The 16,408-nt window shown below is 35.9% G+C and overlaps 1 protein-coding gene across 1 annotated transcript in view; it reads left to right on the forward strand.

Annotated features, from left to right (window-relative positions):
* The window catches only part of LOC116170657 (neuroligin-1-like), a gene marked incomplete at its 5' end in the record, with an annotated part of 122,872 nt that overhangs the window by 54,357 nt on the left and 52,107 nt on the right, over positions 1–16,408 (forward strand). Inside the window, one exon of the mRNA XM_031487162.1 lies at positions 14,198–14,359. Within this exon, the coding sequence (XP_031343022.1) occupies positions 14,198–14,359 (162 nt within the window). The remainder of the gene's footprint in view (positions 1–14,197; positions 14,360–16,408) is intronic.

Below are 16,408 nucleotides of genomic sequence, written 5' to 3' on the forward strand. Positions count from 1 at the left end.
GCATAGAAATACAAGTTTTACACGTCTATATCTCACTTAATTTTAGTCGTACAGAAAATTCCCGGCGAGGAAAATGTTCGGTATTAAAAAAGCTGTATCTCCAGTTGTTTTGTAGTTATTTTGAAGAGAAGGACGTTATTCACAAAATTGCAAAAATTCGTTTTCAACTAATTCTTCTATTCCTTTGTCTCGTATATCTATACCTCTATCTCCAACAATAACGAAAATACCTCGCGACTGAAATTTTTATTACACTTCTCTACTATTATTATTATTATTATTATAACACATGAGCAATTTAGACAAAACGAAACAACTCGCAAGATGATAAATGGCAAAAAACAACATCGACCACCACGAAAAGTATACGTAAAAACTCAAGGAATAACTATTCATGTAAAAGTCGATCATCTGACATCCGGATCCCACATACTATACTGAACAAAAGTTAATCTGAGAACCCCCCTTCTCTTATGGCTAAGTGTTTGAGGTACTTTTTTCAAAACAAACAATTAGTCGCCCCATACAGAGCAATATCACAATTGACACTGATCATCTACTACTGAATACATAATAATACTTAATTCAATACAAAATCTTGGAGCACGCGATGCTTAGGTAAGTAAATAACAGCATTTTACGCTAAAGGTTAATAACAAATTGTGACATGAAATTCAAGGAATGAGTACTACAAAGAATAAAAATGAGAAAAACGCTACCGATTCGACTGTATCTGAAATGTTTGTAAAGGATTAGTAGAATTATAGTAATATGTCTTCGTCCGTTTATCTCTTTATCTGTCTTTGTTTTAGCTGCTGGACGGTAAATTGGTACCATTCACATAAATTTGTTTACAAAACGGGATGACACACAACATTTGTATAAATTAGTGCACTACAAGAGCAAATTAATGGACACGTTTCAGTTCTTATGTTTAGTCATCCAATAATGTTTTATTCAAAAATTTAGTGGAACAGCTCGATGTAACTCCGCAAATTTGATTATTAAAAGAAATAGACGGCGACACTATAAGAAGCTTCACTGGGCCATACCTTTTCCCTTATTAGAAATATAAAGAAACACTCAAACCTTTTCTGTAGAGTGGTATTTGCACCGCAACTTCCAAATTTCAAATTGCGACCCATCATTGAAGTTCACAAAAAAAACCCTTGAATAAAACTTTTTTGAAGCACTCAATGTTATTTCATTATTACATTCATTACTGGGACGTGAAGTACGGAAAATGCCACAGTAAATTACATATATTTCCGTCGATTTCTCGAAAGGATGCTGTTTTATTATTTATAAAAAATTCAATAAGTCGTAAAAGAGATCATAGAAATTAGAGTTTTTGTTTTAAACTGTGCTAGTTGTAATCGGACGTTGCTCTACCAACCCAACCGATCACACAGAATGGTAGAAGGAGCTTGTTAGCCCACTAAATTTTATGAATAGACCAATGAATTTATAAGCAAAAAATTAAAGTCAAACGTTTGCTTGTACCGCACGAAATATCAGTATTAAACAGATTGGCTGTGTTAACGATTAATCCAATTAGAGCGCTTTAGGTAGCATTGTCATTTGCAGAACGTGCGATATAATCAAAGCCCTTTCGGCGGCTTTAGAAAAATTAACAAACTAATGACGTCGATGAATAATGCATACGAACATATTTGTCAGTGTCAGGCAACGTTATAATGTTTTATTTAAAGGGCCAGGATATTGGTATTAAAAATCTCTCGAAACAAATTTTCATCATCCGCTGGCAACGCAAAGGAAAATATCGATCAATATCGCAGGCATTTGATGCATGAATAAGCACTTCCATCGTTGACTGGAAACGGGGGCCGCATCATGTTTATATCGTCCTCTTGAGTCGTTGTTCATTTACTTAATGGCATTCGGCTCCATGTACATACATGTATTTTTTATTTTTAATACAGTCGATTAGATTCTTGAGAACGGCAATTAGAGTTCGCCCGTTTCGTTTGGATTTTCCGAGTGCTTATTTAGATTTATTACAGCAACTGACGTATTAACGCAACAGTGAAATTAATCAACCCTTGGCACACGCATATCTCGTAATTAATCGACAATATTCTATGGCCATGTCACAGAGGAATTTCTTTATCAAACATGCAAACGGTTAAAAGTGGCTGCTAATTATTATGTAATATGGATATCGTGTCCAAGAGAAGTATATGGTTCAATCGTGATTTATAATGCCTTAGACTAAAAATCTAAGGTGCTGGGGCTACAAGATTAGATCTTTATCGCTGAGTACAATAGTTCAATTGCAGGGTGTAAAGCGACGGGAAAAAGATATTTGTCCCATATTGTTTCCTTACAATGGACAAACTCAAAGAAGAACGAAATTTTGGACATAGAATTGAAAAGATTTAAATTTCAATTTGAAACCCAAAATTTACGGTTAAGGGTGTATAATAGTATATTAAGAGACAAGTGTATAATCAAATCTTTAAAGCACGCATAATCAGTTTATATTATAACGTGGTTGGTAGAGTTGGTGCTGCGTTTCCTCAAAGCCGCCGCATAAATGGCCAGTAGTTCAGGGTTGGAAAACAAATACTCGTAAGAGCTTGAGAATCTTCCAAAGCGGTAGTTCGTTTTGGGTAAAATAATCTTCGTCCTTCGTTGCACTTACCAATGGTTGGGCGTCACTCAATGTCTAACTTAACTCTCCCGGTATTAAATTGAGAAGATTGATAGTAATAACAGTAGAAATCAATTTAGGTACCAAAAGAAATATTGGTTTATTTGTAACGAGTAAAAATTATTAATTTCCATAATAAAAAGTTAAAAATGGGAGAATAATAACTGAAAGTTGTCTTTTCGTAAGCAAAAATTTGTCGAATTCAATATTCAGTTGGCACCACAAAGTTAAACTTGAATATTTACGCAATTTTGAAAGGCCTTGACTGATAACGCGTGTAGGATAAAAGAATGGTAAAAATGTCAGATTGATAGAGACTCTCAAGTTAAGAGACATTTTTGGCACGCGCAAACAAATGGAGAACTTACTCCAAAATTATCAACTCCAAACCACAATGGGTACGAGGCCTTCTCGATTCAGGAAATCAAGTTACCACCTGTACGTCACTCCTTGTAGGCAAACTCAAATTACCTTTTCAAGAATGATGCGCCATCTGCAAATCTACCCGAATCGCTTGTCAGTGATGACGTGCTAATAGTCCGAGAGCTGGTAGACATTTTTGGGTAGGTATTTGTGGCACGCTGAAAACTTGTCCAATAGTTCTCCAATAAGACCCAAACACAGAATTGCAGATCTGGGCGAGGAATGGGCGGGGCTAAATCAACCCTTATGTATTTAAACTTAAGGCCTTCTGCAGAGGCATCTCTAAAAAGCATTATGCGGGCCACTCTGTAATTGGGCGCAAACCTGTTGAGGGCCCAGAATATTTTTTTTCAAAAAACGTTCTTAAGGTATTTTGAAATTTTTAGACCATTAAATTTAATATTTAAAGCGCCTGGCACAATTTCGAAATGCCTCAAGAACATTTTTTCAAAAAAAATTCTTACCTTTGAAAAGTATAAGAGTTGATTTAGCCCCGCTATTCCTCAGCCAGGTCTGCACTTCTGTATTTGGGTATACACTTCGAAAAAAAAAGTACCGGTCTGATCAAAAACTGGTAGAGGAACTTTTTATTCGGTTTTCGTTGTATAACACCATCCCACAGTCGGTGTACGCGAATTTCGAAACACCCTGTATGCTACTGTACTTTAACCAAAAACGACCTAAATGTATTGAACACTGTAGGGGTAGTTCAGGCCTCGGACGGACAGACGAACGGACGAACAAAGAAAGTGGTTGCACTCAACTTCGTTGGAAAATGCTTTAAAAAGATGCCTAATTGAACTACAAAGAACTAAACTTTTTAAAAAGGATTACATCAGACTTTTGTAAATGACAACATTAAATAATTATTAACAAGACAACTGAGGTACTGAGTCATCATGGAGAATATAAATAATTTATTCGATGATCATACCAGAATAGTATGTAACACCCGCAGAGGCCTGTAAAATCTGATTTATGAGGGAAAGAAGAGAAAAGAAAAGCATTGATTGTAATTCAATTCCTACAGAAATTTTTCTTTTCGCTTTGTTCTAATGTAAAATAAACTTTATATTCATCACCTATACTCCTTTGTGTAGCATACATGTGAAAGGGAACAGAATGGGAAATATTCTGGGGTGCATGATTTGAAATGCATCAAACGTATTCTTTCCAGTTTTCCAATTTCATGCCCTGTAAACATTTGCAGAACTAATTTAGGAACCAGCTTCTAGTTATGTAACTTATGCATGGAGAGCAAATGTAACTTACACACTTTCTTTGTTTTCTGTATAAATTTTTTAAAAGGAGAAGCCGGAAATATTTCACAACCCCCTAACGTTGGCGCGCCAGTTTGGAAATCTTAATTCCGCTCAATCTCGATTATTGATTAGTTTACACGAGACTTTCCTGCTGTTTAACCACGTTTATGGGATAAATATTTATGGCTGCAAAAAGATAGTGTTATCGATCGCGGCGCAGGGTTTAAAAACTGTCGATAATTTTTTACACCCCTTCGAGATCATCTCACTCGCCTACAACCACTAAATTTCTGCCTAAACGTGAGCAGCCAATTCCCGTCCTCAATTTAACGGTCTCAAGTCACGTATCAATCCAGACACGGCAAATTCCCAGCATCCTCTCTTAATTTAAAATGTATTTTCGAAAATTTATACAGCACACTCGCGCGACGGCGGCGTTTTAATTTGTTGATAGAACAACGCGAGGGACCGTCCTGGATATATTAAATTATTAAATGTTTATTTCATTTGGCGAAAGTTTATATTCCCCGGTCTTCGGGTGGTACGTGGATCGCATTACTTCCGCGCTCTTAAATTCGGAAAACTGGAAAAACGTAATATAATAATAATAAATAAATGGCATGGCATATTTAATGTAACACAGGGCTTAGTTTTATATCTGGCACATGTTTTTAGCTAGATAATATTTTTGCATACATTTACATACTTCTGCATACATTTACATATGTACGCCTCAAATTGCGCACCTTATCTATTTCTTGCGATTGAGGCCCTGCGGGAATGTTAAAAGAGGAGGGTGTGCTGGGAAATGATTTTTTGATGGCTCGTCAGTTTCGGGCGTGCGGATATATTCATCGCTTTAGCATCTACGTTTACCTCCTCGCACAACCCTGCTGTATAAATTACTTTACGTCCTAGTTACTCAACTTCGCGTAACGCCGGTATGGATTTCTTAAGCATAATTTTGTGAAAATGGTCGTGATTAGTGAATGAAAAAATTTCTTAATGATGGTATTTGTTGACGATAAACAAGCAAAATCAAAATAGCCGGCATAAATTAACATACAATCTTACCCCCACGCTTGATTTTATTTTATGACGTCATTCGAAACATAATTTTTCTCCTGTTTGAGTTTTGTTTAATCAAGGATCAACATTCGACTACGCACACAATAAACAACACATGCTTAAAATTATGAGGAGTGAAAATTTCGTTTGGCCGGGCCCCCGGAATACGGTCGACTTACCCCCCTTATTGGCGGCCCTGAAAACTAGTATTTTTTTAAACCGAAATAGTTTTGTAAATAAGTTAGTAGCATACCATATTTTTATCTGTGTTTACTTTCGCCCGGCACACATTCAAAATCTATAAAATAATACAAGAAGAAAATTCTCCGCAATATTCCATTTCTTCCTTGTAGGTATCTCCGTCCGACACTCTATTTTCATATCGGCAATAGAAGTGTCTTGTCAAGACGTTCCAACCGCCCTTTGAGAGTACCCCTCTCCGACAACCCGTTCTGCAGATATTGTAGACCAGGCAAGAAATTTAAAAAGAGCCATATTTACGGCAGCAGCATTTGCGCAGAAAAGTAGGAATCCGGTGTTTTTACAATACCTCTTTGACCCTAAATTCGGCAGTCTCCTCTAATATCCAGTTTCTGGGGATGGCGATATCATTAGAATGTCTGCAAATATGGATTTCTAGCCTGATCTCAGACTGCCATTAATATCTGCAGTCGGTCTGTTAAATTTTCATGTTTCCTGTGGAAGAAGTCTCTCTTCTACAAACTTTTAAACGTTTTTCACTCTCCCAGACCGTCCTGTGACGAAATTATGAAGTTTTGCCGGAAAACAAGGCAAACCTACTCAAAATTACTGAGAGATTCATTGGCCTTCCTCGTATTCCTCGATTTCGAATTTTCGATGCTTTATTACTTTGATTTGTTTCATCAAATTATTTTTTTTAAGTTGTAACGAAGAATCGGAATTAAACGGTACCTTTCGTTGAGACCTTCAGTGAGAATTGATAAAATCCATTTCTCTAACATTAAAAGGATACATATTGTTTAAACAATACAAGTAGTTATTTCCACGCTTCAAATAAATAATAATAATAATAAAACAAAATTTAAAAAATCGGAGCTAATCTGGAGGACCTCCGATGATGACCTCTTTTATGCATTCATTGGCGCGACTAGTAATTTTCTGCATTTCTCAGACATTCTAAGAATGCTAAACGGGTTCCAAAATATTAGTAAGAGTATTACTAAGAAAATTCGCAAGGTTCCCAGGAGGTTCTAGTAAAATTTCCAAAGTAGACCTCGCGAGCAAGATCTTGAAGAAAGTTTCCATAAGAACGAAAGAAGATACCAAATTACATCTTGGGGTTTTAAAGAAGTGGTACCTAAAAATATCTCAAAGGTGATTCGCACTCCAGAAAGAAGACAATAATTTCCAGGAAGACTTGGAAGAAGATTTTATCTAGGAATCTTAAAATTTTCCATTACCTGTCCAAAAAGGTTTGTACAAGGAAAAAATGAAAGGTTGCTATAAGTATTACAAAATATGAAAACAACAAACATCATTTACCCAAAATCGCCCTGAAATTTTCATTTTCATGCCTACTTTCTGTCAGGAAATTTTAGTTTCCATGACAGAGGCAGAGCAGACTACGTTTCCTGCCGCTTGTCACTTTACTAGCCGCACCTATCACTTTACCGGCCGCATTTGTGACATTTCCAAATGTCTACAATGACTCCTGTCATCACTTACAAGTTACAGATTGACATTAATCAAAAGTTCTGTATAATAATTGAAATTTATTAAAATACGACTTCGGGTAAAATTTAATACAACACTGGTCAGTAAAATGTCATTACCTGACTGGGAAATTAAAGTACTCGGCCCCAAAAGAGCCTCGCACTTCAATGTTTCCTCGCCAGTATTGTATCATTTTCCAGACTTTTATGTAAATAACTATTACACCTGCTGCCTTCTTTTCTCGTGTGCTGTTTTGTAATAAAAGTAGGTTTTCCCAGACCTCCGAACATTTCTGCAAACTTTTCCAGAACATCCAGAGATTTAGGACACTTGTCTTTTAGTTTCATTCTTTTGCAGCAAAAAGTGACGGTGGCGCCATCAAAATTCCCTAGATACCTAAAGTTCTTAGAATTATTTATTACATTATTTCGTGACAAATTATTACAACTTTTGTAAAATACAAGAAAATGCTAGAAGAAATTTTTATCAAATCAAAAAATGAATTTTTTTTTGTCTATAACTTTTTTCGTGAGTGGCGTCTTCCCTTGGTGCATTCCCCGACACTATAACATACCAAACAGCTTCAGACAATTTATTTTAGTGATACAGCTGTAGGAACGGACGGAAAAAAGCACTTTTACCACCCACACGTTAGTAAGGGAGGTATTGCATTGAGGTAAAAAATTACCCCTCACTTTTTTAATGGAGATACATGTACTGAAGCACCATGAATCAGAATCAAACAAAATCTCGATGATGTCGGTCCGGTCCGTCTGTACCCTCATTTCCGGTTAAACGGTTGAATCGATTGGAAATAACAATAACTTTGGTCAAAAAAATCAACAAACAATTAATTACCTACAGTGACGGTAAACCAAAAAATAACCAAAACGTACTTACGAAAATAAACTGTTTACACAATTCAAGTATAGTCATAGAAATAGAATCGTTTGGGTCCTTGGATTTTCCGTTTCAGAACTACAATTTTAATTGCCTCAAACATATGTGACCTTTATCTTTATGCATCCGATTATTTAAAAAATCGACATACATTCGAATTCGTATATTACGTATTTTGTACGCGCTACAGGTAAATAGGGGTATAGGGTAGATAATTTGATACGTTATTAATTTAATTGTGTGTGTGTGGTTGCTAACAACAAATGACTTATATATTCTGTACAAAATCCACATCCAATTCAGTACTTCAATTTTCTCATTATCAGCGAGAAATACGTCCAACAGGGTAATGGAAATCGATTTTTATAAACAATCCTTGTATCAAAGGACCTTTATTCAATTACTGTTTGATAGATTTGCATATAAAACTCCCCGAACATCGTTTCCTGCTTAACAAGTATGAGTATGGCCCCTGTTGTGCTTAATTATTCCTCGCTTTGTCAAATTCAAATAAAGTTGTGAATCTCACTCTACTAATGATCAATTTCAATAATGAATCTGAAGTTTATAAAACAATTAGTTCCGCTTGACCATCCAAACAAACGCCAACTTCACGCTGATTTAATTCCAACTCTCGAAAAGTTAGAAAAACTGAATCGAGTGAATTTACAAAGAATTAGAAAAAAAAACTTTCTACTTCGAGGTCCGAAGCAATCTATTTTAATTGGAGTAAAAGTAACACGGATCTTCCATCAGTAGCTCAATCCGGGTCAGATAGCATCTACTGCTACCCTTTATATGTGAGGGCCACCGGCTACTGTTCGCACCATGATTTACGTACATACAACGTGTCTCGGAAGGTATTTTATAAAATTTATTTGCGCCTCAGATGTTTGTGTATGAAAAGAAGCTCCCGTTTTAAAAATTATATACGGCCTTATAGGACTAACCGAGCGCGAAATTTTTTATAATTACTTCTGTAAATATTAATTATCCTTAAATTTACTTTCTATTCGGGTTTTATCCGGAATATTAAACGGAGTTGCGAGTTGACTTTGTTTGAGTTAAATCCCACCGGGAATGTGTGTGTGCGTATAATTTTTCGGGGATGATAAGCGCGTTAGCGTATTATGTTTAAAAATTAATTTTGCACTTTAATTTTATATTTCACGATCAAACAACGCCGGGCAGCGGCCACAAGGGAGCGTGGACGCAATTCTACCGAAAGCTCGTCAATTAGAATAAAGTGAAAAAGATCACTTTGACTTCGAGTAGTATCATAATGTAAAATAACGGCGCTAGTGTGGCGCACGGTCAGACGCAGAGAACGGCTCTGTCATAAACAAATTTACTTGAATTTGCAACAATCCTACTGTTCCCACGAAACATTCTTCAGAAAGGGACTGATCAAATTTATCTTAAGAAACGGATCAGTGCCATCATCTTCCCCGAAGTTTCCTAATAAGATAACTAGCTCGGTTACAATGAACTAAATTATAGACGAAGGATAAATCGGTCGTCGAGGTACTAAGGACGTTAATTACAACCTTCTACAAAGCATTATAATTATCAGATCTTTTCAGTTGGGTAATCTGATTATACACTTTCGGGTCGTAGTTTAGCAGATCGAAATTGAACAATTAAGTGAGCGATGGCACTTAGTGTTTCAATTACTCAATTATTTTTGGGGTTGTTGAAGCGAATGTGAGGCATTTCGCTAGAATCACGCATATTGCACCAGATTACGTTCATATATCTGCGGGCAATCTGAGTCCAAACGACTTTAAACAGCCGAATTACTCATGTTAATTGCATAGAATTAACCAGCATTGGAGCGTTTACGCTATGACCTGTTGTAGTAATTTCGCTTTATTTGTTTCATGTTCTGGTTTACGTTTCAATTGATAAACAGCGCTATTGAATTATACGCTTATTACACATAGAGTGTTACGTGAAGGGTGACAATTCATTAAAGGTATTACGCGACATTATTTATGGCGTTCTGAATAAGTCTGTAAGAAAGGAGTGAACACGAATGGTGGAAAACCATCAATTAGGTTGCGGTTTTCATTTATATACCGTGATTTTCTGATTTAAAGCTTTCTCATTTATTGCCATTTTTTTTATTATGTACCAAGAGCTACTCAGAGATTATATTTTCATTTGCTCCCTTACAGATTTTTTACGAGTACCTATACATATTTAGCTATATCACAGAAACTCGAATCGTAAACTTTTTTACTCTCAGAAGATTTTTTGAAAATCTGGTAGGAGTTATCTAGAAATGTCTCATTTTAACACTGTATGCTGGGAAATGTAGTATTTTGCAAGTGCCTCCCCTGTATTTTGATGTACCATATTAGTCTAGGCGATAAAGTCATCTAACTGGACATTTTGAGGTGGAAAAGAAAAAAATGGTGGAATATGTTCAGTTAGGTGTCAGAAACAACATATTAAAAATCCCACCCCCCAGACCCTGTGTTAAAGTCACCTTTCACCTACAACTTTCATGTGTGAGGAAATATTCATTGTAAAACAAAGTATTTCTATGTACCATTTATTCACGTATAAACAGTATTTTCATATTAAAATATTCACACATTCATTTATACCTTAAGACCTAAAGAACAAGATTCCTTTACGTGCTCTAAAATGTCGTTCTCTATTCGGATGCAATTAAACTGCAGTTCTAAAAATGTTATCGAATCGGATGCTTAATGCCTGAGCCCGATACAAGTTCATCCGACGCGATAGATTTTTTAGAACTGCAGTTTAATTGCATCAGGTAGGCGTGAACAACATTACTGTAAACAAAACTGGATGCAAGCGAAATTCAAATTAATTAACATTCTTTGACGTAGGCGATACGACCTAGAATCGCTTAACCGTTGCGGTACCGTATTTTATTCATTCTTATTCTGCACGTCAACAATAACGCGATGCAGTTTGTTTAATAGAATTGTTAATGTTTAATCGACGACGTGAGGTAAAAAAAAGTTAACTCTGCATTTAGTGGAGTGAATTATATATCGGAATAGTAATAACGGATCGACTCTAGTTCATTTAATGGAACTCGTGTATAGATTACGGTTCCAAAATCATACCCGCAATAACCACTTGATTTTTTCATGTTCGAATCTCTCTCTGAGAACGAATTAAATTTTTGACTACGTACTACTTGCTCTGGTAGCCCAGATCAGAATTAATTTCCCGTTTTGTGCTCGAAACAAAAATAATATAATTTGAACCACGTACTAAACGATCTCGTAACCCAAGAACGAATGCCTCTCGAAAAAATCCCGGAAGGATCCCTCCTACCCTTTGTAACTAACGAAAGCGTTTTTTAAGATTGCGTCCCGTAATTAAAATGAACCATATTTTTTTAATGGCAAATTTAATTGGCTGTACCGTCCGGAGTTCATGAGGTTTAGGCTGTTCTTAAAACACCCTCACACGGGAATTCTTGTACCACTAACATGTAGGCTTGATTTTATGTCCGCACCTTTGGTTATATGAGCCCCAATTAAGATAGATAAATACTCTGTTATCTCCGACTTAATATCGCCACGGTTTCCGAACGCAGAACAAAATATGATTGCTAATTCCACCAATCGTACAATGAGATGAGTTTACGCGTGAAGGTCGGATCCCATTATAAAAAGTCGAGTAAGTAAAAGACGCGCTAAAAGATTAAAAATATTATATCTCAGTTATATGGGAAGTTGAGCACAGAAAATTTCAAGATATTTGGGTTTTTGATACAATATGCAAATACCATCTACATCTTTTTGCATAAGTTAGCGAAGCAGCCCCATTTCATGTCCAATTAATCGTTTATTAATCGAAATTGGTTTGGCTATTACATTTGAACGTAATTGAAACTCGTTCTACGACGGGGGTAGCGCTTGAAGATAGTATTAATATTTATAGCAGACACTTGACTCTAAATATATTGCGTTTCCGAATTGCGCTAATTATCATGTAGGTCAGAACAAATGAACCTCAATTCAATTGCGGAGTAAATGCCCTATGAATATTGATTCTCTAATTCTAAGCATCTGGTTCTGGAAATCCGTCTCTATTTGATTAGACAGCGCCACACTTTATCTAAATTAATTACGGTTTATAAGATATACCCACCTGAAATATCAACATTGAATGGCGTCTTGTAACATAAAACTTGAATGCGGATAGCATTAGGGGGTTGGTGAAAGGATTAGACGCTCCCTTGAGGGAAAAATTACAAGCTTAGTTTGGGATGGAAATGGGAAGCGCGTGTCTAAAGTAAAAAGGGCGAGAGGGCGATCTCTTTTTCGATCCGATGCATATAGAGCGTCGAAATAATATTAACAAAATGTATAAATTGTATTCATCCAGTGAATGGTATATAAAGGTAAAGGGAGCGACATAAAATTTCCACATGAAATGGACGATTCAGAGATGCCGCTGATGCTGTCCTCGCCGAAGACGTCGACTACGTAGTTATTACCAATCGTCCAGTTTATATACGACATAAAAATGCGATAAACTCTGCTTATTTCCAGTTCAACTCTTCCGCAAACTTAAGAAAAATAAATCGCAAGGTCGGTAACGGTTCAAATTCTTAAAAGAGTAATATTTCAGATCAAACTTTTCGAACATTTTCTTCTTCTCCTTCACTATCTTTATTTACTTGCAAAATTTTTCACTATGTACGCCATTGCGCTTACTTGTTTGATTTAAATCAATTGTGCTCGGAAACTTGAACGTATTTAACTTGGAAAATTTCAGTATTTATAACCTGAGGGTTGAATTGACACTTTTTTATCGACATGTACGGCCGGAATTTTGCATTAGGTATAAAAGAAAGTAACCTTTTTGCAAATGAACAATAAATAATAGTGTATAGGTACAACAATTCGTCGGCACTGTCTGCTGTTGGCATGTTTCATAACATGAAATGCAAATTCAGATTTCTATTCGCCAATCTTTGATTATACGGTTTTGGCGAAGTTTCCTTGTGTAAGGTTCTCATGAAGTTTACATTAATTTTGCGGTGTGTGATTGACGTGAGCTTTTAATTTTAGCGCACATTCCACCTTCAAAATTGGTTTTTCTAAATTTCGTTTTGTCAATACTTTTCCAAAAGAAATACACTCACTTGATTTCAGTAAGACGAGGGCAGCATGTGCCATGAAATTTGTTCTGCTCTTGCAATTTCGTGATCAAGTTGAGACTCCACTTTGGCGCGAGATTAAGTAGGACAGAAACAAGAAAGAAAGTTTATTTTTTCCAAGCACAAAAAAAACAATAAAGAAATAAAAATAATACATTCAAATTGACAAAAATGACAAGTCTATACGTTACAAAAATCATGCGCATAATTTATTCAGATTTCTAAGTTATTAAAAAATGAGTACACGAAACTTAATGGTTAGTTATTATACAAGACGATAAAAGGATGTTTTACCTTTATCGTCGTGTATTATACAAAAATTTATTTTATAACAGAATAAGCCCTAGAAATCATTATAAAACTTCTGAAAATTCTGTAGGTATTCTATTTCGTGCTCGGCGTTCCATTTTTAAAAAGAATGACACATGTCATTGGAATGCACAATTATTTTTTCACTTTATCTACCTCTACTGTTAAAGAGACACATAGCCTACTCGTTCAAACCTCTTAAAATGTCAATTTATAATAATAATAATAGCTCTGCGTTAAAACATCTGACAACTTTTAACAGGATAATTGGTTATGGGCTACTTAATTTAGGCCGCCCCTAACTAGAACGTCTCTCTTCAACAAATAGTGCCTCCACAGAGCACGTTTGTGCATTGTAAGAGTTTATGGTTTTAATCCAAAGTATAGCTTTGTCTGGATCGAGCTTGCTGTGTTTCTATACAAACTTTCTTAGAAATGGAGACGTTTAATTAAAAGGAATCTATGAAATTTCTGTTTTGAGCACGTGTTAACGTCATATGTACGCGCGCGATAAAATTTTTACAAATAGGTACTTTTGATTGACAGTTTAACGAGCTCGAACGGCGCCTTAATAAACGAGTAAATTACATTTTAGAATGTTACGGTCGCTTAGTAAATTACATTCGCGAAGTGCTCAGAGACCCTTTGCCACTAAATCAAAGATTACTTCCTTATTAAACATTATATATCTAATATATTTTCTGTCTTTAGCAGGAACCCGGGAAGGCAGCGCCTCGCCGAAATATCCCGTTGTTGTATTTATCCACGGGGAGAGCTACGAATGGAATTCGGGAAATCCCTATGATGGCAGCGTGCTGGCAAGTTACGGGGGTATCGTCGTCGTGACGGTTAACTACCGACTTGGAATCTTAGGTGAGCTTTTTTCGTTTTTTACATACGACCTCCTCTTTTGATAAAAGTTCTGGAGGCGTATGAATATAAAAGCAGTTTGAGGTGCACCCCGACAATATACAAAGTTTTAATCACTCCCAAGCTTATTCAAATAGCAAAACTACCTTCCGCTTTGTGTTACGTAACAATCGCAAACGCTTTAGATGAAAATTTAAGCGGGAAAGCGTACAGGAAGCTGCGAATAAACGCAAAACCGGCTACATTCATATCGTATTAATTTCGAGTTACGCTTCGAGTGACTTCTTTGCCAAAGGGGGCACCTTCGGTTATTTATATTGTTTAATCTCACACCTCGAGCAGAGGAGCACATATAATTATTACCTACACGTTTAGGTACAATAAATTTATTGACGTCAGCGGGGTTACTACAGTATTAATCAACGTTGGTAATAAATGGGCAACATCAAACATGGGTAGCCATGTTAGATAAATAATTGTTTAATTCTCCAGCTATTATCATTTAAACGAGCTGTGCTTCAACTCTAACTGACGACAGCTTATTTGCATACAATTTATATGAGCAATGCATGATGCTACTAAAGCAAGCTGTGAGATGTGGCTAATTCCCTTTGAAGTGATTTTGGTACAATTATCCACGCCTTTCTCCCAGAGCAGAAAGCATCTCTATTTTGAGGTATAACGCGATTACCTTATTTCCTATAATTTCGAGGGCAAAGATATGCGGGGTTGTCGTTGGGATGGACACTTGTGAATTGGGGTAGATTTTTCGCAGTGAGGAATGCGGTGTCCTCATGTGTAATTGGTGAAATTTCACTTGAGGCAGGGGAATTTTTCGAACGAAATTCTCGTTACATGATGGATTTGTCCGCCCGTCTGTTTCTCCATCTGATGTAACAGAAACGTCAAACTTAACGTGTAGGTTATCTACCGAAAAACGTTAATTTGTGTTATTTAGTATAGGCAAAATGACATTTTGAACAGATCATGAAAATCTGTACCGAAAATACAATATTTTAAACTTATTTTAATCCTTTTAGATCCTCTGCTGAAAATTTTACCTTCAATATTTTACAGATCAACATTTTTTTGACAATTCTTAAAGCTATTATATAAAAAACTTGGCGAAATACTACTAACCTTCTTCTCGTTCATGGACGCGAAAGAAAGTCTTACTTCTAATTGGTGCTCGTCAATTTGGGGTTGATATCAGATGATTTCTAAAAGACTGCATTCTTAAACCCTCCGGTATGGTCATTTTTCGACAACAATTGTTTGGGTGGAATGTGAAGATTGAATAGATATTACACGCCTGTTTCCAAAGCTGGTTTATTCGTTGGTTATTGAAACCTGCGTCAAATTGCTGACCCATTCACATTTACGTAACTTGATTACTGTTCAAACCGGAACCTTCATAGTGTTCGTGAAGGCAAAAAACCAAGCGACTAAACACCTTATGAGACGGTGGTTGTCTGTTGGATAGTAGGTACGGACATAAGAAATTGGCGTAATAGTATAACGTAAATTTAATTACGTCGATTACTTAATAATTGGATTTATAACAGTAAAATATTATTTATCACTCACGAATACACAATTTATCACAGCGCGAACCATTTATCACTTCGGCATCGAAATTAGAACTTTTACACGTGACATGCTTACCCACATAGCATTCTATATCTTATGTATATACATTTTAAATCCATAATGTACAGGGAATATCCTGTCCATCTTATGTATATACTATGTATATTCATTATATTACATTTTGGATGTGCTATGTATATACATGGGATTATATGTTATGTATATGCGTTTTGGATTTGATACATGCTTGTTCTGTATTACCGACGTTACAAACGTTAGCGTCTCATTTTCTGTGAATTACGGCGATGAAGATAGTAAGGTGCTATTGCAAATACAGCTCATTTTTCTAAAATCAGGAGTGTTATTCTGCGAGTTATTAATGAATTTGTTTGTCTAATTTTGACAGTGAAAGTAATGATTTTTATTTCGTGTGTGCATGATCTAAAGTTGCAAATATGTGTT

The sequence above is a fragment of the Photinus pyralis genome, unplaced genomic scaffold (assembly GCF_008802855.1).
Source record: "Photinus pyralis isolate 1611_PpyrPB1 unplaced genomic scaffold, Ppyr1.3 Ppyr1.4_LG5, whole genome shotgun sequence".
Taxonomy (NCBI): Eukaryota; Metazoa; Arthropoda; class Insecta; order Coleoptera; family Lampyridae; genus Photinus; species Photinus pyralis.